This window comes from Gossypium hirsutum, chromosome A02 (genome assembly GCF_007990345.1).
Source record: "Gossypium hirsutum isolate 1008001.06 chromosome A02, Gossypium_hirsutum_v2.1, whole genome shotgun sequence".
In the NCBI taxonomy this organism is placed as follows: Eukaryota; Viridiplantae; Streptophyta; class Magnoliopsida; order Malvales; family Malvaceae; genus Gossypium; species Gossypium hirsutum.
The window spans coordinates 3,558,686-3,583,936 of record NC_053425.1 but is presented as its reverse complement, the minus strand read 5'-3'; the positions used below and the strand labels follow the sequence as shown (position 1 = coordinate 3,583,936).

Below are 25,251 nucleotides of genomic sequence, written 5' to 3'. Positions count from 1 at the left end.
AGATTGGTTGAATCCCCTAAAAACTTTGACAAATTTAAGAGTGTTTTAGGAAAAAACATGGAAATAGCAGACTGCCCAATTGGGCAAGTTCAGTAAGCAAAATTGAAGGCATGAAGTATAAATTATGAAAATTGAAATAATTAAAAGAACCTTTTACCCACTTCATTTTAGGTGAATGTTTATACTTTATTACATTAAAAACAAATTTTTAAATAATCACGAGATTTAGATGAGAAGATAATAATCTTTTTTACCTTAATCAGTGATCAAGAGTTCGATCCTCACCTTGAGTATAAAGCAGCTTTAAAACTCACGATCAGCATCTATCCCCTTAAGAGATCTGCAGATTACGGATGATTAGTTAGATACCTTGAAAGGAAAAAAAAGCTTTTAAATTTTTTTTTTTAGTTTATAACCAAGTAATGATATTTTCATCGTATTTATTTTGTTATTTTATATAAAATATATACACTCTGACTTTCAATATATATATTTTTTAATTCAACTAAATATCATTTGATTTTTATATAAAATTATTGATCTAATAATTTAATATTGTTGATTGAATTTTATCTCGATTGACATTGACATCGTTGTTAGTCTAGAAAGATGTGAATTCGAGTACGTTGAAGCGCATTATCCTCCTATTTAATGATTGAGAGAGATTATGAATAATTTTAGGCATTGTATAAAAAAATAGATATGATAATAATAGTCGGAAAATTGCTAGAATAACTTCACTCATTTAAAAGTTATTGTAGAAGAGAATAATTATAAACTTGGATTGGCCGATAATCAATGAATTGATGCAATTATGCAAAGAGGTAAAGAATATTCAATTGTAGACATTACACCCCACTCATTGTTAATAGGTAATTTGAAATTATTTATTTTAGTTGAAATGAGGTCACACGGTTTAACTCATGTTAAACGAGTGTTTGAAAAAAATTAATCACTGTTTCATATAAGTTAAAACGGTGATTTGACATTATTAATTAAGGGTGAATATTCGATCGAATCGAGTCGAATCGGGTCAAAAAATTTTGAGTTAGTCGAGTTGGCGAATCCTATTTTAACAACCGAACTCAATTTAATTTTTTTTTTGAATCAAACTGAGTCAAGTTAAGTCGAGTTAATGAATCCTATTATTTATACTCAATGTTGCGTTTACATGAACTGATTATTTAACTAGTAAACGAATTATTTAACTAGTAAACGACGTAGTTTTGTCTTCTAATTTAATGGTTTTGACTTTTAATTTTAGAAAAGGTAAACATTTAATTTAATTTTTTTATTCGAGTTTATCCGAATAACTCGAATAACTCAAATTTTTCGAATTAAATCGATTTTGCTCACCCAATTATTAACTATGCTGCAAAAACTTAAGGCAAAAATCTAAATGAACACTATGTCAAGACCATTACTGGTAAATTTGCAAGTTATGGGCTTAGGGACTAAATTGTATAAAAGTTAAAATATTAGGGATAATTTAATAATTTTGTAATTTCACATTAAAATGGATTATAGGTTTGATTTAGCTATTGTCAGTTATTTGAATTGTTTAATTGAATGAAATTATTATCTTGATCAAGAAAAGAATCAATCGGACTTGAATGGAGGGAAAGCGAAAGTCTCGGATTAGTTGTTGAGTTCGTTTTTACAACCATTTTGTTGAGGTAAGTTCGTATAGGGATTATTTTGTTAAATTTCCTTTTTAGTGAATAATTGTAAGTTTTTTATAATTATAAATGGTCATAAAATGTTAACTAGCATTTGAATTGAATTGCAAAATTGAAATAGTCGATAGAAATGTGTGAAAGATGGGAACTTTACGAAATTATAGTAATGAAATGATGCAATGGAACGAATTAAGGACTTATAGTGAGCATTACAGATACGTATATGGTTGCATTTACAGGCACATTTTGTGTGAGCTTTCCCAAGTATCTGATGATATTTTAATTGGTTCAACGAGTAACTAATGAGTAAACGAACTTATGAATTAAAGCATGATATAGGTATGAATGTTGATAAATGGATTTAAAATTGAGCACATCAAGCTAACTACACTTGCTACACATATGAACTAGTATGGTAAAAAGCTGCGGTGATAGTGTGGGAATATTTGCAGGTGTGAAGCTGCCCATTGCGAAAATTGGGAGCTGACCCTGACCATTTGGCTTCCCCAGAAGTTTTAAAACGGTTCTATCATGTAAGCATGAAAATAAAATTATTTTTTTCTTTCAGTTTCTTTTATCTATTTTATCAAGCACACTAACTAAAAAGATCAAATATATCCTTCTCTTCTCTTGCAAGTTGATAGGTTTGTGAAGGTATTTCCTGATTGTTCTCATGGATGGACGCTCAGATATGATATTAATAATTCAACCGCTGTGACACGTGCTAACGAAGCGTATCAAGATATGCTGGAATGGCTTCTGAAGTATGTCAAGTAAGAGTCTCATTTTATGATGATGGATTATTTAGAATCCTGTTTGCAATATAGTCTGTGTTTCTGTAGAATAAGAGTGAATTTTAATGCATTATGCTTTATTATGTAAGATGGAATGCTATAGCATCAAGATCACACATGGTGTCTATGTTATATCATTTAGCCAATGCATTGAAATTTATTTTATAAATTCAATCTCGGTTTTGTGATTCTTATAAGCATTTTTAAATAAATGAATGTAAATATATTTTTAAAATTTTAATATACGATTTTTGTAGGTCACAATAAGGTATACGTAATATATCACATGTAATTTTTTATTATTTTATCAGTTGCACCGATTCTTAATAGTAGAAATAAATGAAATTTAGTAGATGATTAGTTTACTCTTTCATCTTATGTATAATGATTAATTTACTCATTTTTTGAATAAAAGAAACAATATAAACTCGACTCTTAACACATGAATGTCCATGGTACTTTTATCGATATAGACTTCATGAGGAGAAAATTAAAACAAAATATTATATATAATATTTAAAGAAAATTTTTTAAAATATAGGATATAGTAAAATATTAAAAAAATATTTTAAAAAAAGAGACGTGACAATTTTTTCCCGTTGTTTTGCTGCTGTTATATTGTTGTTTTACTATAATTTTGCTATTATATTACTATTATTTTGTTGTTATTATTTCGATATTATATAACTCTTATTTTATTGTTAATTTTGCTAATATTTTAGAGGCATTTACTTTTTTTTAATGTATTTTTAATTTATTGAGAAACATTTAGTGTATTTGATGTATTACAATCTTTTAATTTGTTTTCATATAAAAAATTAATATAGGCAATTGGTTGGTGCTAATTATGACTTTTCTTTTCCTTCTTTAAAAAAGATGTTCATTATTACTATGATTGTGATAAAATTTTATTTGGTACAACGTAATTTGAAAATAAAAGTATTAAGCTTTTGTACAACTAAAATTTTATTTTATTAGATATAAGTAGTCTCTTCGTTTAAATATCAATATAAAATTTAAGCCAAGTAAGAAGTCAATCGGTGAAGCTTGTCCCAATGAAAAGTAGGCTCAAAATCGGCTTCTTCAAGCATTTTGGGCAATGGCACCATTTGAATTTTCTTACTCAAACCAAGATGTGCCATGAGAAGTGCAACGTGGGTTAAGAATTCCTCACCATGCTGGAGTTGAATCGCATGCTCTTTCCACGAACATTGAGCCGCAGCATAAGTCAGCATGTCCAGCCATAGATCCGCTATCAGTTTCCATTTATCTTGGTTATCCCATTGGAAATTAGATACCAAACTCTGCAATTGCTCCGCGATTTGGCACCCTTCAAAGAATGCCGACTTCCTCGAACTTCCCATCTGGATAAAGAATGATCGAGATTTAATGTCCATCCCAAACAACCCTCTGACAGCTTCCTTGAATTGGAATTTGTCGAGGGCGAAGTTCATCGCTTCAGTGCAGGTATCACGGTGCCTTATGTTACCAATCCCTTCGGGAAGCATTGCGGGACATAGATAAAGAAGGTACATCATATAATCAGATAGCGCCTTACTTATCAGGCAATACGGCTCGAGTTGCACGGCTCGATACCGGTGATCGTCGTCATGGTAAACAACTTCTGTAGCAACATGCCATAGGAGGAGACTGTGGGTGAATTCGACCTCGCATACACTCCAAAGAATGTCTTCAGATGACCCTTCCATTCCTTTAAGCACACTTGAACCTCTCTCATCCAATAACTCCGAGAGATTTTTGAACTTGGTTTCTTCGTATTTTCTTCGTTTTTCTTGGAGACCAGAGTAGATAAACTGTTGCAACTCGGGACTTACATCTTTCCAACCGGTGTGTAAGTACTTCCCCATTCTGTCCTCCTCAGAGTCGAAGAAGTTTAAAACTGCAGCAAGATCCCGTTTCCTGGGCGGCAGGCAATAATCTAGCAGGCTGTGCTGTGCCATTGACCGAATTCCCTCCTTGGGCTTAGTGAAACGAGCTAACGTAGAACCAATACGCCTAAAAAACCTGTTGTTTTGTTGGGATAACCAGTAGAATCCCCAATCCGAGCTAAGATGCAGGAGGGCGGAATAAATTTCAAGAAAGATGGCACCGACCATTAACAAGTAGGATATGGAAATGTCAACTCGGGAGTAGTCATGCTTGCCAACGGCGAAGAAGAAGGCAAGCAGTGTGCAAGTGATCAAGGATAAGCAAATGAAGCGAAGAATTACACCGGGTCGAGTTATAACTATAGGAATCTTTGTATACAGCAGATCATAAAGGAATCCAAGCTCAATCTCCACAATTGTGAAGGCTGCTTTTGCACTAACTTTGGTCTGGTCCAGCTCAAATACGTAACTCAAATTTTGGTAAATTCTGAGCTTGAGATCTGCAAACATGGGCTTGAACACATGAAACAAATGAAAGGCTCGATAAAGATCTCCGTATTTCCCCTCTATTTGTTTCGGCTCCAAGTATTCTTCCAAACGCATACCTCTTTCTGAAGGCGACTGTGAATGCTCAACTTCCAGTGGGGAACCGTTGTCACCAGAAAACACAGATTTCCTAAACCGGACGCTGCTAGCTTTGAAGAGAGACCAAACCCTTTCCCCATACTTGATAACCCCAACAGTGAATATTGGAATGGCCATGAAGATGAGCGTTGCTGTTGCTATTGTCCAGAACTTGACATATACATAGAAAGCCACTCCAATCTGGAAACACATCCCAAAGAAATGTCGTAGCCAGAGTTCATTGTCCGACAATGAGTAAGCGGTGATGGTATCGGGGCCACCCAAATGCAAGAGCAAGAATGGGGCCCAAAATAGAACTAGAGGATTGGTTACTTCTTCCTTTTCACTTCTGAGGAGGGTACCCAAGGTTAATGCGGCCAACCAATCTGCAAGCAAGTACAGGGTCCAAGTAAAAAAGGAGACCGTCTTTGAATTTCTGTCGCTGAATCTCCGTCGACTCCCAAGTTTTATCAGCATAAGTTGAACGGTGAGGCTGACGATTACCATTGCCCGGAGTTCCCATCTCAGCCAAATATATTGTATACGATTCGACAGCGTTCTCAGAAGCGCTCTATCCCTGATCTCTAGGATCATCATTAAACTTGCAACTGGAATTTAACAAAAATGTTAAGCATTACTGTTGAATGATTTTTCATTTATTCAGGAAATTAATTATTTAATTCTACTTGTGGTCGAGCCCGAAACCCGCCTAAAATGTGAGAGGGTTTGGGCAAAAATATAAGCTCGAGAGCGGACTTGAAAAAAAAAGGTCCGTTTAAAAAATGGATCGGGCCTCAGGTAAGGCATTTTTGGCCTGAGCTCGGCCCAAATTTACTAAATGATAAAAAAATCTATTTTTTTAATATTATTTTCTTATTGTTTTCTCCTTATTTTGCTATCCTTTTAGTATTTTATTGCTACTATTTTGTTATTATTATTTGAATATTGTATAAAACTTATTTTATTATCAATTTTGTTGTTATTTTAAAAACATTTGTTAATTTTGTTATTATTTTAGAGATATTTACTTGTTAAATTGCATCTATCTTAGTGTTATTTAAGTATATATATATTTAAAATTTATTTTCAATTTGCTGAGAAATATTTATTTTGATGTTTTTAGTATTTTTGATGTATTATATATTTTTTAAAATTATATAAAAATAATATAAAAATTAATATGGGTGGGCCGGGTCGAGCCCAGATTTTAGTATTTTTATCTGGGCCGGGCTTGGAAAAAATTTTAGGCCCATTTTTTGGGCCGGGCCCGAGGCTAGCAAACGGGCCTAAATTTTAGTTGAGCCTAGCCCGGCTCGACCCATGCTCACCTCTACTTCATAATGGTTAAATTTCTTCTCAAATATTTATTGATTCAAATTCAAATCGTGTTATTCCATAGTATTGATATTTATTTGAATGGACAAATTCTAGTACTTTAGATTCTTTGTAGTCATTGATAATCTATACCATAATAAAGCTCTTTAAATGAGTACTAATAAGTGTTCGGCTAAGTCCATGCAGAATTTTAGGCTCAGGCTTAATCCAACTCAAAAAATGTATTTAAATTTTTGCTAAAGCCCGACTCATATTAAAAATGTTAAATTCAAGCTTGATTTGACCCGGTCGTAATAACTCTTCTGCAGATTGTTATTATTTATATAAAAATAAATAAAAAAATATAATACATCAAATACACTAAAAATATTAAAATAAATGTTTCTCAACAAATTGAAAAAAAAAGTATAGTCATGTGATTCGGGTTGAGGTCGACTCAAGTCAAAAAATTCTGTCTAAGGCCCGACCCGTTTAAAAAAGGGTTTTATTTTTTGTCCAAACCCATTTTTTGGATGGATCTTTGGACTTGGACGAATGGCTCAATTCATTATCAGGCCTAGTAGCTATGAACTCTGAAAAAGTATTCATAGATCTCCATATCGTGAGATTTAAACTTAAATCATTATAGATTTTAGACCTTCAAATTTACCATTTCAACTAAAGTTTCATTTGCATTTTATATAAACTTTCAATTAGTACTTGATTATAGAACACCCGTAATGTGGGTGAAATTTTATGTAACAAATTTTAAAAAATAAATTTAATAAAATAATTAAATATGATTTTGGTTGAAATGGTAGATTTAGATGTTAAATATTATAAAGTTTTGAAGTTTGAATCCTATCATGCAATCTTTAGATTTGATATGAAAATATAGATTTGCCCTTAAAATAATATGGCATAATGACATATTTTGCCCTTCAACTTTACAAAAAAATAAATCATTTTAGTCTTTTATTTAATTTTTTTGTCTCTTTCGACTCTTAAATTTACTATGTTTGTCAAATTACCCTAAAATGAATAGAAAAAGTTAACGTTTGTTAACTTCCCGATGTGGCATACATGTGAGCTGACACGTCAGTAATTAATTATTTTTTAAACTTTAAAATTCAAAAATTACATAAAAATTATTAAAATTATAAAATATAAATTAAATATTTTTTAACTCCTAAAAAATTAATTGCTAACGTGAAATACATATGGATGCCACGTTAACGAAGTTAGTAAACATTAACTTTTCCATTTATTTTTGGGTGATTTGATAAACAATGTAAGTTAAAGGTGAAAAATTAAATTAAGGGCTAAAATGATTTTTTTGCAAAGTTGGAGGGCCAAATAAGTAATTATACCTAATAATATCTATTTGTTAAAATAACGGACTTTTAGAAACTTTATTATTGAGTTGGAAATGGATTGATGAGTGACAGAACTGAATTTATAAATAATTATTATTAAACACACATTCAATCATTAGATATGTAGTTTTTTGTTATTTTATTTAAATATTATATAAAAAGAATGGAAAGACAAAAAGCATAATCATAATAATATTAGCTATCATTTAAAAAAATATATATTAATTTTTTGAGTAAACTACACAAATAGTCACCTAATTATTAAAAAAATTATTTTTAAGCACTCAAAATAAAAAGTTTACAATTTAAGCATCTATGTTATCTAGTTCAGTTATTTTGGTCATTCCCGTTAAAATCACAAATGACAAGTGGTTAAAAAATTCGTATAATAACAAATTTAGCCCACAACATTTATATATAATATCAATTTAGTCATAATTTTAAAAAATTAACTCTCAAAATTTATAAATATTCTCAATTTGATCCTAAATCTAAGAAATTAAAAAAAAGGTATATAAATATTTTCAAAAAATATAATAATGAATTTAAATTTTATATAAATATTTAATAAATATATTTATATTTATATTAAATAAAATAAAAATGCCCCACCCTCCCATAACGGAGACTAGGACAGAGGTGGTGGGAGGTCTGAGAGGGGAGGGGTGAGGGGAATTTTTATCTTATTTAATATTAATATAAAATTTAAATTTATTATTATATATTTTTAAAAATATTTATGTAATTTTATATGTTTCTTTGAATTTTTTTAGAATTAGGATTTGAGAACATTTGTAAACTTTGATGTTTAATTTTTCAAAATTTCAATATTATATGTAAAATTTGAAGGTTAAATATGTTACTATACTAATTTTTTAACTGCTACGGAAACTTGTCGTTTGTAATTTTAACGGGAGTGACCAAAATGATCAAACTACGTATCGTGAATGCTTAAATTACAAACTTTTTATTTTAAGTGCCTAAAAAATATTATAGTTGGCTAACTATATGTGTTGTTTACCCTAGTTTTTTAGTAACTGAGTTGATACCCAATTAACACATGTCACCAACTCAGTTAAATGCTTTATAATAATTATTAGATTTTTTTCCATAATTTTTTTTTGTAAAATATATTTTCAATTACTTTTTTAGTAAATAGGGGATTTAAACATTTTCATCCAACTCAGTTAATAATGTAAATTAAATATTTCTAATATTAGAAAAATTATTTAATAATTAAGTTACTATTTTTAGAAATTCGGAGAGATAGAAGAGATCTTTTTACCAAATAATTACTATTTTTAGTTTGATAAATGAAAATAAACATATAAAAAAAATCAAATTATTACTACTTACTTGTAAGTATCATTGTAAGGGATGCTATTGCTAAGAAATCGAAATACACCAAAGATATGTCTACTTGATGGTTAGGGTATTCACCGCCACAGGATTGACTTGAACTCAAGTTGTACTAGTCGTGTTGTTGTAGTTTTATCCTCCTTTTATAGTTCATCATAGAAAAAATATGTCCGAATGAATTATTTAAGGTTGCCTAAGAGCTATCATCCTCTCCTTTTTCTTTTCTCTATATATATTTTTTGCAGTTGAGGATTTTTAATTATATTTATAGCTGCAAAAAAAAATCAAAGTTGATGTGATGCATGTGTTATAAGATTTCTTCATGTGATGAAGGAAAGAATCATCTAGGTTAAAGTATTTGGGAACTTCGCGTATTATAAGGATTAAATCGAATTAGTTTTTATTATTATTAAATAGGTTAATTTATTTTATACACTATTAAAAAAAATTAAATAAGTTTAAATTGTAATAAAGTTAGCCTTTTCTGTATAAAAAATGTTTTGAATGTTTTTTTCATTTGTAGTTCAATTCCAAATAGAAGGTTTCATTTATAGAATCATACAAGTTTTAAAAATATTAACTCTGTTAAATAGTAAATGATATTTTTTAAAGAGTAAATATAAACTCTATTCTAATTTGGCCTTATTTGATTCTTTTTAATAGTATATGGACTAATTTGATTAGATAGTTATAATAGAGGGACCTATGCAACAAATCTCACTCTTTTTAGAATCGATTGGACCAAGAATCAATCGAGATATCAATCCAAAATAAGGGGTCGAACTGGTCGATTAGACTGATTAAATCAATTTTTAAAAAATATTTTTTATTAATTTATTCAATTGAATTTATTTGAGAGATTGGTTCTTTGACAAATTTAACAGAGCGTTTAGGGAAAAAAATGGAAGTAGCAGACTGCCCAATTGGGCAATAAGAAAAATTGAAGGCATGAAGAATAAATTATAAAAATTGAAATAATTAAAAGAACCTTTTACTCACTTTATTTTAGGTGAATGTTTGTAATTTATTACATTAAAAGAAATTTTTAAATAATCACGAGATTTAGATGAGATGATAAGAATCTTTTTTACCTTAATCAGTTATTGAGGGTTTGACCTTTGTCTTGGGTATGGAACAGCTTTAAAACTCGTGGTCAACATCTATCTCTTTAATGGATCTACAGAATAAGGATGATTAGTTAGATACTTTGAAAAGAAAAAAAAACTTTTAATTTTTCATCACATTTATTTTGTTATTTCAACTAAATATCATTTAATTTTTATATAAAACTATTGATCTAATAATTTAGTATATATTGCTGATTGAATTTTAGCTTAATTGGCATTGATATTGTTGTTAGTGTAGAAAGACGTGAATTCGAGTATGTTGAAGTGCATTATCCTCCTATTTATGATTGAGAGAGACTATGAATAATTTTAAGTATTATATAAAAAAGAACAGATATGATAATAATAGTCGGGAAATTGCTAGAATAACTTCATTCATTTAAAAGTTATTGTAGAAGAGAATAATTATAAACTTGGAGTGGCAGATAAATAATGAATTGATGCAATTATGCAAAAGAGGTAAAGAATATTCAATTGTAGACATCACACCCCAATCATTGTTAATAGGTGATTTGAAATTATTTATTTTAGTTGAAATGAGTTCACACGGTTTAACTCATGTTAAACAAGTGTTTGAAAAAAAAATTAACCACTGTTTTATTTAAGTTAAAACGGTGATTTGACATTATTAATAAAGGGTGAATATTCGATTAAAACAGTGATTGGTGAATATTCGATCGAATAAAGTCGAATAGGGTTAAAAAAATTTGAGTTAGTCGAGTTGACAAATCCTATTTTAGCAACCGAACTCAATTTAAATTTTTTTTTGAATTGAATCGAATCAAATTGAGTCAAGTCAAATCGAGTCGAGTTAACCAATCCTATTATTTATACTCAATATTGCGTTTACATGTACTAATTATTTAACTAGTAAACGACGTAGTTTTGTCTTTTAACTTAATGGTTTTAACTTTTAATTTTTGAAAAGGTAAAGATTTAACCAAAAATTTTGATAATAATTCAAACCATTTAATTCAAAATTTAAAATTTTTATTGAATTTTTCGAATCAAATCGATTTTGCTCACTCAATTATTAACTATCCTGCAAAAACTTAAGGCAAAAATCTAAACGAACACTATGTCAAGACCATTGTCTCTATCTATCAACTATGTCAAGACCATCGTCTCTATCTATCTCCACTTATGTAATTACAAGAAAATTTATGTAAATCAATGGCATGTGTTTTGAAGAACATGAGTGTTTCTCTCCCTCCATAACCAGTAAACTGTAGCAAGGAAGGTTATCCTTTTTGTAACAGTCAATGGACTTTTCCCGATGGTCTTTCTAGTCAACCAACTAACTTTCCTCCTCCAATATAACATATTTCTATGTAAGTCTTACCTCTGTAATACATCCTTCCAAACTGTGGCACAAAAAGAGCATTCAAAGAAAAGGTGTTCGACAGTCTCTTTATGAGAAGAACAAAAAGCTGCACAAGTCATCAGGCGTAATCTTCCATCCAAACTTAAAATTCCTTGAAGTTAATGTGAAATTTTGAGAAATATGGGCTGTTTAGGACCCCTGGTAAAATAGGCTAGCATGCTTTGGCTAGAAAAATGGTAAATTTGCAAGTTATGGGCTTAGGGACTAAATTGTATAAAAGTCAAAATATTAAGGGTAATTTGGTAATTTTTTAATTTCACATTAAAATAGATTATAGGTTTGATTTAGCTATTAATTTTTAGTTATTTGAATTGTTTAATTGAATAAAATTATTATCTAGATCAAGAAAAGAATTAATCAGACTTAAATCGAGGGAAATCGAAAGTCTCAAATTAGTCGTTGAGTTTGTTTTTACAACCATTTTGTTGAGGTAAGCTTGTATAGGGGTTGTTTTGTTAAATTTTCTTTTTATATAATTATAAATTGTCATAAAATGTTAACTAGCATTTGGATTGAATTGCAAAATTGAAATAGTTGATAGAAATGTGTGAAAGATGGGAATTTTACGAAATTATAGCTATAAAATGATGCAATGGAATGAATCAATAACTTATATGTAATAGTGTCTCAGTTAAACCTTAGAGAATTCTTAGGATACAAATGAAACTAGGAAATTACGCTACTTTCAAAGCATCCAACATTCAATTCCAAGTAGAGTGTCCTAATGGGCATTACAACAAACATGGATAATACAATTCAAATTAGCCATCACCCAGCCCACCAAATTCGAGGCAAAGAAATTGACCTGAATATAAGTTGTCACCAAGATTTTCCACACGTGTATTGGGTGTGGGCAATCCCTGATTGCATGAATAGAACTCCCCTAAATTGCCCCCACATAGGTGAAAAGAGGCATCAATGGTGATTCCCCTTTTACATCTCTCCATATTAGTTAGGTCTCGGTCCTTCATACGAAGTCAAAGGAAACTCTATAACTCTTTGTGGACATTGCAGCTTCCAAACAACATTCCAACAACTATTATTGGCATCCCAATTCTAACTTGCAAAGGCGACAAAAGCATCAGAAATCGAGGACCGACCATCAACCATCCTTTTACAAGTTATCATGTCTTTACCCCCACCCAATCTCCTAGGGACGATGGTAGATATGCAAAGCAACATAGTATGATCAATCTATAAAGAGAGCTTCCCCCAAATCCCATTTCCCAACTTGAGTCGACATCTCATTAACCAAAGCTTTTTTCATTACTTCCCGGGGAAGAGTACTTATGATTCCAAAGAAGACCAACATTTGAAATCCAAACATACATTTTATAATCTAATATACATTTAATCTTTTATAATAATATTTTTCAATAAAATAATTTATAAAGTAAAAAAATATTATATATAAAGAAAAATATATAAAAAATTAGTTGATAATTTTTAAAAATAAAATATATTTAACATGATGATAAAAACAAAAATTATATATTGTTATTATATAAATATTAATTTAATTATATAAAAGAAGGAATTATTAATTTTAAATATTTTTAAGATAATGAGATGTATAAAGTTACATATTTATTATTTAATTTTATAAATAAAAGAATTATTAAAAAAACTAGAAAATAATATATAAAAGAAATTAGTTGATATTTTTTAAAAATAAAATATATTTAACATAATGATAAATACAAAATTATATTTTTTTATTATATAATTATTAATTTAATTATATAAAAAATAATTATTAATTTTAAATATTTTTAAGATAATGAGATATATACAATTACATATTTTTAATTTTAAATAATTTTTAAAAAATATTAATTAAAAAAATTAAAAGATAATTTATTAATTAAAAATAAAGAAAATTAAAAATAAGAATCATAGTAGGATTAGGATTAAACATTATTATTTAAGAGAGAGAATGTTTTTAATTTCAATCTCAGGATCAACCCACATCTAAAGGAAAAACCAGCAAAATCCTAGCTTCTGCTAATATTTTATTGATTCAACATGGCTACTTCATCAGCTGCCTTTAAATCAAGGGAGGATCACCGGAAACAGCTGGAATTAGAGGAAGCTCGAAAGGCGGGGCTTGCACCGGCTGAGGTTGACGAGGATGGAAAAGAAATTAACCCTCATATTCCTCAGTTTATGTCAGCAGCACCTTGGTATCTTAACGCTGAAAGACCTGGTTTGAAGCATCAACGGAAGTGGAAATCCGATCCCAATTATACCAAATCTTGGTACGATAGAGGCACGAAGATATTTCAAGCTGAAAAATATCGAAAAGGAGCCTGCGAGAAGTAAGCGAACCTCTTGTTCTTTTTTCACCATACTTGTTGGCGTGTCTATGAATGCCTTGTTTCTGTGTTTTAATGGGGTTTTTAGATTTTAGATCGCACTTTTGATTGTGTACAAACCCATTTTGCCCGGGCCCAATACCTAAACAAACACCAAAATAACTCAACTACCCAATTAAAAACCCAAAAAAACCCTTAGCCTTAAACTTAGCCCAAAACAATAATCTACCCAAAACAAATAACAGAGGCCCAAACCCAACTAGCCCCAAGTTTAGGGTTTCAGAATTTGAAACCCTAAACCACTTGCCTCCACTGCCTCTGACTCCCACCGCCCCAGTCACGTCGACAGCACAAATGGCCTCTGCTCCACCGCCCATTTTTCTGCAGAGAAAGGACAACAAATAATAAAAAAGGGTTGTACAATGGCTATAAAAGCCGAGTCAAAATCTTGTAAAAAGGTCGGCATTTTGATAATGAAAAAAACAGCCTTAGATTTTTTAAAATACAAAAAGCTAAAACTCTAGCAAATAAAAACAGTTCAAAGACAGGAGCCAAGTTTGAAATCTAAGGTGATAGTTTTACTGTTTTCGCATTCTTGTTTTATTTTATTTTGTTCTTTTCTTTTCTTTTTCGAATTTTTGACAAGTATTAATATATACATACTTATCTAAGATATATATAAAAAAACATAAAAAAAATACCATTTATCGGAGCTCCGGCAACCGCACACGGTGGCCGGCGACGGTCACCGACGCCGGAGACGCGACGGAGGACGGTGGTAGGACGCCGGAGCGCTGACCGTCCTCAAATCTGCAGAGAAAACAAAGGAAAAGGCTTAGTTTTTTTAGAAACCAACAGTAAAAAATTATTTCAAAGACAAAATTTTGGCTTATATAGATGATATAAAACGGTGTCGTTTTGGTCGGCACCCACAAGCCCAAAACGACGTCGTCTAGCTACCCCGACCCTAAACCCGGCTTGCTCCACAGAAGGTCCGCGTGTTTTTGACATTTGGGACATTTGCGCATGCAGTCCCTCCGCAATTTCACTGGTTTTAATCAGGTCTTTTCACGTTTTTAAATTTGGTCACGTAATTTTAATTCTGTTTTAATTTAATCCCCTGACTGTATGAAGGAGAAATAGCCGAACGACGTCGTTTGATAAAATGGGACTATTTGCTCCTTAGACCCCTCCTACTTGCTCGCGCACTCGAATCAGTCCCTTTCCCCTTTATTAATTTTAAAAAATCGGCCCCACAATTTAAAATTTGTTTCAAATTAGTCCCTTTTTTAGACTTGGTTTCTATTATTTTTCACTCCTCATTATTTAAATATCATTCATTATTATATTTTACTATTTTTGTATTATCATCGTTAGCATATTTTACTATTATTTAGACATTTGTAGTTTTAATTAATACTTACATATATTTTATATATTCATATAGTTGTTTCATTATTATCCTTAATATATGTTTTATGTATACAAATATTCTATTATGTATATTTTGTTATATCTTATTTTTACTTCTATATTATCAATACTTATTATATATCTTTAATATATACACGTATACATTTATATATTATTTTTGTTATTAATCTTGATATTATTGTTTTGTTAATACATTTGTATCATATATACATACTTTTAATATATATTCATATATTATATTTCATATTATGCCCATGTAAATTAATACTATATCGTGTATATGTTTTAATATGTATTACGTGTATATTTCGTTTCGTATATCATGTATATGCTACGTATGCTTTTAACTATTATTATATATATCTATTTTCAATATATATTTATGTAATGTTATTATTATTATTATTACCATTACTATTATTACTAATATGTATATACTACATAATATTACCTATACAATTTTTTCTTATATACTATGCGTACGTATCTTTTAATATTATACTATTATTATGTAGGTATGTATTTCTTTTATATTTCTTATTACTTCTATTATTATATACGTACCTTAACCCACATATGTATATACTTTTATATCGTTTCTATCGTTATCATTGTCATTTTTTTTCTATATTTTATTTATTTATTTATTTGCTTACGCCTTTGATTATTTCATTTTCAACCCATGTGTTTACATTCATATAATACCTAACCTCGTTATTTGTTTCATCTTTTATAACCGTGCATATTATTGTTTTGACATTATCATTATATCATTACATGTGTTTATACCGTAATTTGCTCTCACATTTTACTATAAAATCCTATCATGTTCTTTTCGATACCTTAAAATAATTCTTTCATAAAAGTGATGTTCCGTATTTTGGTAATTCAAGACAATCGTGCCCTAACTTACTGGGTTTCGACTTTTCTCATAATATTCTTTTTAAATCACAATACGAGTCTGTAAAAATACTTATTTACGGGGATACAAGTGTGGTGCCCTAACTTACCGGGTATAACATCTTGACACCTCGAAATAAGAGTTTTTACAAATAAAGGCAATGTTCAGAGTTTGAAAACTCGAGGAAACGTGCCCTAACTTACTGGGTTTCGATTCCCTTCGTTCATTCTAACTAACCGAATATCCTTTTGAAAGAGGTCAAAATACATTAATTTTAAGTGAAGGCAAGCTCATCCTCAAAGTTCGAGGTGTCGTGTCCTAACTTACTGGGCATGACGTTTTATTACTTCGAGATGAGGAAGTCTTTAACATCCATTTTAACTTATTCAATCATTTTTTAAATAGTATTAATGCAAAGAGAGATCGTATTTTAAATTCTTTCAAGTTTTCAGATTTTCGACATTGAGACATTAATTAATCAACTAGGTACCAATTTTGGGCGTATCGGGGGTGCTAACCCTTCCTCGTGCGTAACCGACTCCCGAACTCATTTTTTGATTTTCGCAGACCAAAAATCATCGTTTTAGTAAATCTTAAACTTTATTAAAATGATTAATCAAAGGTGATCCGATCACACCTCATTAAAAAAGATTGGTGGCGACTCCAGTTTTTTCGTTTTCATTTTCAAAATCCAAGTCGACTACCGTTTTACAAAAAAAATGGTTACGACAGATTAATTTTGGCCAATGTGAAGCTAAAATTGTAGGTTAAAATGTCGTGCAATATGACTTAATGCTAATGTACTTCTTCCTCTTGCTGTTTCTTTGAATTTTTCTGTTTAGTAATGGAATTTCTCTCTAATGAGTAACGAGCCTGTTTGTTGATGTTGACATACTGAGCTGGGTTATGTTAGCTAATGAAGTTCATGTTTTCTTTCAAACACAAAGGCATGAATCATTGAAGATACTTATTAATTGATCGAGTTGAACGTTCTGTGGTTTATGCACTCTATGCTTGTTATATGGGATTAAATAGTTTTAGTTTAGATGGTGATACTTGTTTGTGTCCTTTGTGCTTTAAACTCTCATTATGCCACAATTTATAATCTTTTATTTCCTTTTTATTTTTTGTTGTAGCTGTGGAGCCATGACACATGATGCAAAATCATGCATAGAGAGGCCTCGTAAAAAGCGTGCAAAATGGACGAACATGCACATTGCACCCGATGAGAAGATAGAGACTTTCGAACTGGATTATGATGGCAAGCGTGATAGATGGAATGGTTACGATCCATCTACGTATGCTCGCGTCATTGAAAGGTATGAGGCAAGGTATGAGGCAAAGGATGAGGCTAGAAGGAAGTATCTGAAACAACAGCAGCTGAAAAAGTTGGAGGAGAAAAATAGTAAAATCGAGGGAGAGGGAGAGGGAGGAGAGGTTAGTGACGAAGGTGATGCTCTGAAGCTCGTTGAGAGCAAACAAATGGAGCTGTCTAAGGTCGAAAGACGTGTTCGTACCACTGGCGGAGGGAGCACGGGATCTGTCAGGTACATTTATTATACCATTCCTCAGCTGCATCTCTACTTATTTTGGCTTCTAAACAACATTTCTTCCCTGCAATATAAAACAAGTATTCTTATTTCATATTTGCCTTTTTCTTTCAGGAATTTACGCATACGAGAGGATATTGCAAAATATCTTTTTAATCTTGATTGCAATTCCGCTTATTATGATCCTAAATCTCGATCAATGCGAGAAGATCCTCTTCCTGACGCTGATCCGGGAGTGTCGTGCAGAGTTTTCTCCTTGAAATCAACATGTACAAATCTTTGGGTCAAAATTGACAAGTATGTTAACATGTACAAATTTTTTTAATGGATGTAGTGGTAGTAATCAACATTGGTTATGAAAATAAAATTTAAATACTTAATTTAAACAAAAAATAATTTAAGTACTGAATGAAATAAAGTCTCGTATTCAATTAAACCTCGTTTATAATTCAAACATGGTTGCAATAACCTTTAGAAAAAGTTGTCATACAACACATAAACATATTTTACCTAACGCCACCACAAATCAAGCAAATACCAGCACCTACCTTGCTATCCTCAATATTTCCTACTACCCAAGGTTTGTGGCAATTCAAGTACAAATACAAAACAATAAACACCAAGTGACGACAATGATTGAAAGTACAAATGCAATTGGTGGTGGTTTCCAAGCAACTTGTTTTCAAACCTTCAAGATTCCCAAACCAGCCCTTAGTCGATTGTGTTTATAGTAGTAAGTACATTGTCGACTTGTTATTTTAAAACGTAAAAATGGAGTTGCCATTTTTTTAATTAGGTGTAATCGGATCATCTGAAAACTTGGTCATCTTAATAAAATGTTAGATTTACTAAAATAATTTTCGGTCTACAAAATCCAGGAAATGGGTTCGGGAGTCGGTTACGTACGAGAAAGGATTAGCACCCTCATAACGTCCAAAATTGGTACCTAGTTGATTACTTGATCCCCTTCAAATTGAATTTTATGGAAAGAGCTTTCTTATTTCAAGTCAATCGAGAAAAAAATCATGTCCTGTATGTTAGGGCACGATATCTCGAATCCTCGAAAATAAGTGTAGCGACGTAAAAGATTTTGCTTTCGATCACTAATTAAGGTGACTTATCGGAAATTTCAAAATCGATTTTCGATTTTATTTAAAAAGGGAGTCGCCACCGATCTTTTCTAGGTGTGATCGGACACCTAATAAATCATCCTTTTTTTTAAAAAGAAAACTTATTCTTGAACAAAAATGAAGGCTGAATTTGGGTCTACGTGAAAATCCAGAGAAAAATAGGGTTCGGGAGTCGGTTACGCGCGAGGAAGGTATTAGCACCCTCGCGACGCCCAAAATTGGTATCTTGTTAAACATATGTTGTCTTGATTTTCAAAAATACGAGTTCAATGTAAGATTTAATCGTGATCCGATTGAAAAGACGAGAAATTTTAAATTTTGATTTGTTAGAAGGGCATTCCGTTTTCAACACGAGCCGATATGATTTACCTAACATAGCAATGAAATCAACGACTTAGTGTTAAACCGATACGTTGCCTCATGTATTGAAATTAATTAGAAAACAAGAATAAGATTTTCGACTTAATGCAAAGCAAAATTGATATGAAATAAAAATAAATAAATGGAAGAGCTAGAAATATATTGAAGCAAATAATAAATGTGACAATAATATTAAAACGATAAAGATGTATGCGATATTAAACGTAATACTAGAATTAAACATGAAAGGGAAATAATGAATATACAGGTATACACATATAATAATGGTTAATATGATTATGAAAACATGATATTAAAAATATTAATGATGCTATATATACGTATATAATACGGTGTTAAAATACATACATCATATAGATATTAAAAATCTATACATAAGATAGTACAAAAACATTAAAACATATATATACATGACGTACATAATATGGTAAAAAATCTATGTAATATAGTATTGAAAATATATACATGACATGTATAAAGATATAATATTAAAAAGATACATAAACGTAATATATATAATAAAAATATGTATATATATTATAGTACTAAAATATTTACATAGTATACGCCTATTAGAAATAATAATAATGTTAAAAAAATAACTATTAATATTACATAAATATACACACATATACATATATATTTAAAAAATTACGTAATAATAATAAAATACGTACATACTATATATATATACATATAATATAGCTATTAAGAAAATACATACAATATATAATATTAAGAATATATATAATAATATGGTATTAAAAAATATAGTATTGTAAAAACATAATATATACATATAAGTATTGATTTTTTTTTAAAAAATAATACTAACAATAGTAATAATAAAATACTAATAAATAATAGATATAGTAATAATAAGAACGTATAAACGACAATATGTACGAGGGAAAATAAAAATAATAAAAGAAAATTTGTAACGCTACGTATACGTAAATATAATATAATAAGAATATTAAAATAAAGTAATTAGAAAATAATACTATGTACAAAAAATATATACATAATATGGTATTAAAATATACATACATATATAACATAGTATTTAAGAATGTATACATAAGATGATATAAAATACATACATGGAATAGTATAAGAAATATATAACTAATGACATTAAATATATATAATATATAAAATATATGCAATATACCTATATTATAAATGATAGTAAAAAAATTCATACACTACATAAGTACATACATACATATATAAATAATAATAATAATGTTAGAAATATACCATATAGTATTAGAAATATACATAATATATATACATGTTAGAAATAATAATAATGCTAGAAACACCTATTGATAATGCTACATAAAAAATATTTATATATATTGTGTGTATTAAAGATATATGCACATATAAAATTAAACTTATACTACTGTTAATAATAATAATAAGAATAATATAAATAATAGTGAATGTAATAGTATTGAATAATATTACAAATGATTAATTTAATAATAAAGAAATGAAAATAAGTCAAAAGGACTAAAATTGATTGAAGGACAAAATTCTAGGGCAGATTTAAAAGGGAAATAAAGAGGAAGGGACTTATTAGAACGCGCATAAAACTGTGGGGGGCCAAAAGCACAATAAACCCATTTGCCCCAAAACGCACAGTATTATGGGGACTAAATCAAAAATCGAAGTAAACTGTTGGGCCAAATTGAAAATAACAACAAATTTGATTGTAAAATCATAAAATACGGAAGGGCCAAGAGCGCAATTAGCCCTTTTGCTATAAAAAACACGTGGATCCTAGCGGGTCGGGTTAGGTCGGGTCGATCTGACTCGGGGCCAAAACGACGTCGTTTTCTTTTAAACGAGGGGGCCAAAATGCACCATTTTGGTCCCTATAAAAGACAAAATTTTTTTGAAAAAAATCATTTGAACGGGAGAAAGAAAAAAAAAGAGGGAGAGAAAAGGGAGAGGGGGAGGGAAGAGATTTCTGGCCATGGGCCGATCACCGGTTCGATCGTTGGACCGTCGCCGGCGCCGGCCACCGCGCGCAGTGGCCGAAAAAGGTAATTTTTTTCTTTTTTTTAATTATTTGTTTTATATTTTATATATATGTGGGAAAATAGGCCCAAAAACGAAACTAAAATAAGAGAAAAAAAAAACAGAAATCACCTTAGGTTCTTAAGCTTTCGATTTTGGTATCATTGGTCTTCTGATTTGGTACTATGCTTGTGCTTTGGTATCACTGGAATTGTTATTCTGTCTTTTGTTTTTAGAATCGAATGTTTTCCTTTTTTTATCAAAAAGTTTCCGAATCCTTTACATTTATTTTTGATGGCTTTTATAGCCTTTACAAGCCTTTTCTATTATTTACTGTCTTTTCATCTTAATTCCTTGCAGGTGCAGAGGGATGGTGGCCATAGTAGTGGTGGCAGAGGGTGGTTGGGGGCAGAAGGCAAGTGGGGAGGCTGATTCGGCTACGGGCTGATTAGGGTTAGGGTGGTTAGGGTATTGGGATTGAACTATGTTGGGTTTAGGTAGTTGGGGTTATTGGGCTGATGTAATTAGGGTGGGTATTAGGATGGAGTGGGTTGTTTTGTATCAGGTTAGTGGGTTTAGGTTGGAATGGGTTTAGTTTTGTTTAGGTTTAGTTGTAATGTATTTGGGCTGGGGCAAATTTTAAACGGGCCCAAAATTGGCCTACAACAATAAGGATTCTCGTCATTTGGTTATTACCTAAGTCCTATGTATTTTGAGTTTTAGATAGGATATTTAGTTATTTCAGTTCTAGGAAGAGACCATACTCCGTATGTTAGGAGCACGATTCCTCAAATTCTAAAAAATAACAAACATTGCCTCGATAATGACAAAATTATGACATTGACAAAAAACAACATAAATAATAAAATGAAACGACAATAATATAATGAGTACAATAATAAAAATAACGATAAAAACTATTCAATTAATAATACTATAGAATAATAATATCAATAGTGAAATAATATAAAAAAACTACGATGATAATATAATCACGTTCATAAAATATTGATTTGTGAGCAAATTTTAACAAAATTAATATTAGTTAGCAACGATAATTACTTAATAGTATTATTAGTATCAATAATTAAAAATAAAGGACCAAAATAAAATAATCAGGAAATTTGAGGGTAAAAAATAAGAAAACAGCAAGTTCAAGGATTCAATTAAATGAATAGAGGACTAAATTGAAATTATGATAGAACCTTAAGTATAAATAAATAAAAATAGTAAATAAAAGTGTTAGAATAAAAAAACAATAAATGACAAGGACCAAAAGGTTAAATAACCCAAACCTAGTACACGTTATTCCCCAAAGGGTCGATAATCTGGGACTAATTGAAAACAAATTAAAATTAAATGGTATAATTTGAAAAAGAAGAAAAAAAAGAAATTATGACCACATTGAAAAATGCCTAAAGGTGGAAGGACCTGGGAAGCAATTTGACCCTTCCCTTGAAAACATGAGGACCCCAGGGGATCCAGATTGGGTCATCGGATCGGCTCAAAACTACGTAGTTTTGTGCGTTTGAAAGTCAAGCCCAAAACGACGTCATTTCAAGTGGGCTATATAAGTAAAAAAAATTTTTAAAAATTTTCATTTGCAACTTGTTTTTTTTTAAATCATTCATTCTTTCTTTTTTTTCAAGCCTTCCTTAGGTTGGCCATGAGGTCCGGCGAGCCTCCGCCACGGCCATCGGTCATCAACGACGGAGATCACTGCCTCTAGTGGCCGGAGATCCAAAAAAGATACCCTCTTTTAGCCCTTTCTGCGAAAAACACCAATTTAGAGTCGAAATCACCAGAACTTTAGCCAAAATTCCAAAAAAAAAGGGGGAGAAACCTTTCGATTTCCGTATCTTCGACAAAGCCTTCAACGAGTCCCTATGGATTCAAAGGTCCTTTGCATCGGAAAAGCCCGTTTTTCCTCAGAGACAAGGTCCTCACCCACCCACGACGACGAAAAATAAAACTCTGTTTTTTTTATTTTTTGTATTTGATTTCTTCGGTGTGAATACAAAGAGTTTTTGTTTGGCTTTTATAGCCAAATTACAAAATATTATTTTTTTCGCCGCTTCTTTGTTCTGTCCTCTGTTTTGCTCTCTGTTTCTTCTTTTTTTGCAGGTGTTTGGGGTGATCAATGGCGTTGGGGAGCCATCCTTTTGCCATTTCAGTGAAAGGGGGTAGACGATGTGTCAAACCTTGGGCGACGTGTGCCTGCTAACGTGGCATAGAGAAGTGGCCCTTAGAGGCTAAAGGGAAATTAGGGTTTTTGAATTTTTTTGGATTTTGGGCTATTGGGTTATTGGGTTTTAGGGTTTAGGTTAACAAATTTAGTCTTGGACTTGTAATTTGGACTCTTTAATTTTTTTTAAATGAACTTTTAGTTAATAGACTTTTTTATTTTTTATTTTTTTGTTTTTCTGTTAGGCCGGACGAAATTAAACCTCTACAGCTACCCCTTTTTACTCGTCGTCGTATAACAAGAAGGGAGCAAAGACCTTAAAAAGAGGATAAACAAATAGGTATTTTTATTTCTCGTTAAAACAAGTATTAAATAATAATTATACACAAATTACAACTCCTATGGAACAATAAATGTGGCTCCACTTGAATTCCCACATAATTATTATTTCAATTTGGTTTCTCCCAAATCAGTTCTATATATTATTGGGTTTTAAAAATTGAGCCAAAGCCCACAATAAATGTGGATTGATAAGCCCACCAACAATTTTTTTTTTGAACTTTGAAATATTAATATAATGTATTTTGATAAATTAAATAACTAAATGAAGAAATGCAATATACATTTTAATTAATTCATGTTTATTTTTAATAAATTTAATAACTAAATGAAGGAAACGTGAAAAAGAAACATATTTGTTGAGAAATAATGTAGAAAACATAAACTCATATTTATTGAGAAATAATGTAGAGAGCATGAATTTAATAGGGCAATTGATGCGACGTTGAGAGCACCAAAAATATTATATTCCCAGTAAAATAGCGAAAAAGAAATAGTAAAGGGGAAGTAGGGTCGAATCATCAGGGACCAGATTATACGAATGCTTGTTTTTCGAAATCCTGGGCAGAATCGTGCCCAAGAAAACCTGCGTTCCTGGAAAAAATAAAAAAAATAGAATTTAAGAATTGATTTTGGAAGCGAAAATAAAATAAAAACAGAATTTAAAGTTTACTGAAATTATGATTACGAAAATAATAAAAATAATAAAGAGAGTTTTAAGAGAAAAGAAATTCTTATGGGAAAGTTCCAGCCTCCGGTTATCTCATTCTGTCTCGGGCTCAACCCTTGGCTTTTGGATGATCCTTCTCGACTCAAGTAAGCCAGTTATAGTGAAAGAGGACGCCTACGATCACCAGCTCCAAAGATCAGACTTACGATTTTTAGGGAACCTTACTCTAGCCAGTAACCTATGCTAGATCAATACTTCTCAATGGCGAATCCCATGCTATTTTGTCTCTTTGGCTTGCCAACCTCTGACGCAATAAGTTAACGAACCGACTGTGTAATCCTTCCAAAACATACAAAGCGGCCGCCTTTGCATACGTTGAAAAGCTTACTTCTTAAGGGCCATGGACGGAAGCGTCAGCCCGTAGTGCAAAGAAACGATGAATGCTTGGAGAGAAGGCTAAAAATGCATATGAAAAATAAAGAGATCTCTAAAAGAAATACCACTCCAAAGTTTCATAAAAATTAGTTAAAAATGCATATGAAAAATAAAGAGATCTCTAAGCTTGCTTTAAGTAAAACAGAAAAAGTATTCCAATTAATTCACACAAAAATTAAGATCGACTTGAGTTATGCTATTTAGGTAAATTACCAAACCTACTAAGACACCTTAATTATTTCCTCATTTAGTCCCCGAAGTGCAACTTTATTAGCACTTATTTTTCTTCTTTTTTTTTTATTTTTTATTTTTTATTTTTAAATTTTATTATTAT

At 30.6% G+C, this 25,251-nt stretch overlaps 2 protein-coding genes and 2 long non-coding RNA genes across 4 annotated transcripts; 2 read left to right on the top strand and 2 right to left on the bottom strand.

Moving 5' to 3' along the window:
• Positions 1–2,003: 2,003 nt before the first annotated feature.
• On the top strand, positions 2,004–2,647 carry LOC107961139 (uncharacterized). Its single transcript, XR_005910454.1, has 2 exons — positions 2,004–2,212; positions 2,317–2,647. It is a non-coding gene; the product is annotated as an uncharacterized lncRNA (long non-coding RNA).
• A 661-nt stretch (positions 2,648–3,308) lies between these two features.
• Positions 3,309–9,265, bottom strand: LOC107960469 (uncharacterized). Its single transcript, XM_016896812.2, has 2 exons — positions 9,033–9,265; positions 3,309–5,594 (listed from the first exon to the last, which is right to left on the bottom strand). Exons 1-2 carry the CDS (start codon positions 9,043–9,045, stop codon positions 3,490–3,492), a joined length of 2,118 nt encoding a protein of 705 aa, XP_016752301.2. The 5' UTR covers positions 9,046–9,265; the 3' UTR covers positions 3,309–3,489.
• A 2,913-nt stretch (positions 9,266–12,178) lies between these two features.
• On the top strand, positions 12,179–18,157 carry LOC107960470 (pre-mRNA-splicing factor SLU7). Its single transcript, XM_016896813.2, has 3 exons — positions 12,179–13,864; positions 17,333–17,743; positions 17,861–18,157. Exons 1-3 carry the CDS (start codon positions 13,572–13,574, stop codon positions 18,069–18,071), a joined length of 915 nt encoding a protein of 304 aa, XP_016752302.2. The 5' UTR covers positions 12,179–13,571; the 3' UTR covers positions 18,072–18,157.
• LOC121214728 (uncharacterized) lies at positions 13,392–14,738 on the bottom strand. The gene is made up of 2 exons (XR_005910452.1): positions 14,563–14,738; positions 13,392–14,242 (listed from the first exon to the last, which is right to left on the bottom strand). It is a non-coding gene; the product is annotated as an uncharacterized lncRNA (long non-coding RNA).
• Positions 18,158–25,251: the final 7,094 nt, after the last annotated feature.

What these genes read in the sequence shown, in the direction of transcription:
- LOC107960470 (XM_016896813.2), top strand. Translation starts at nt 13,572, where the DNA reads ATGGCTACTTCATCAGCTGCCTTTAAATCAAGGGAGGATCACCGGAAA. An exon ending in CGAAAAGGAGCCTGCGAGAA is followed by an intron (nt 13,865 to 17,332) that starts GTAAGCGAACCT and finishes TTTTTGTTGTAG; the next exon opens with CTGTGGAGCCATGACACATG. An exon ending in GGGAGCACGGGATCTGTCAG is followed by an intron (nt 17,744 to 17,860) that starts GTACATTTATTA and finishes TTTTTCTTTCAG; the next exon opens with GAATTTACGCATACGAGAGG.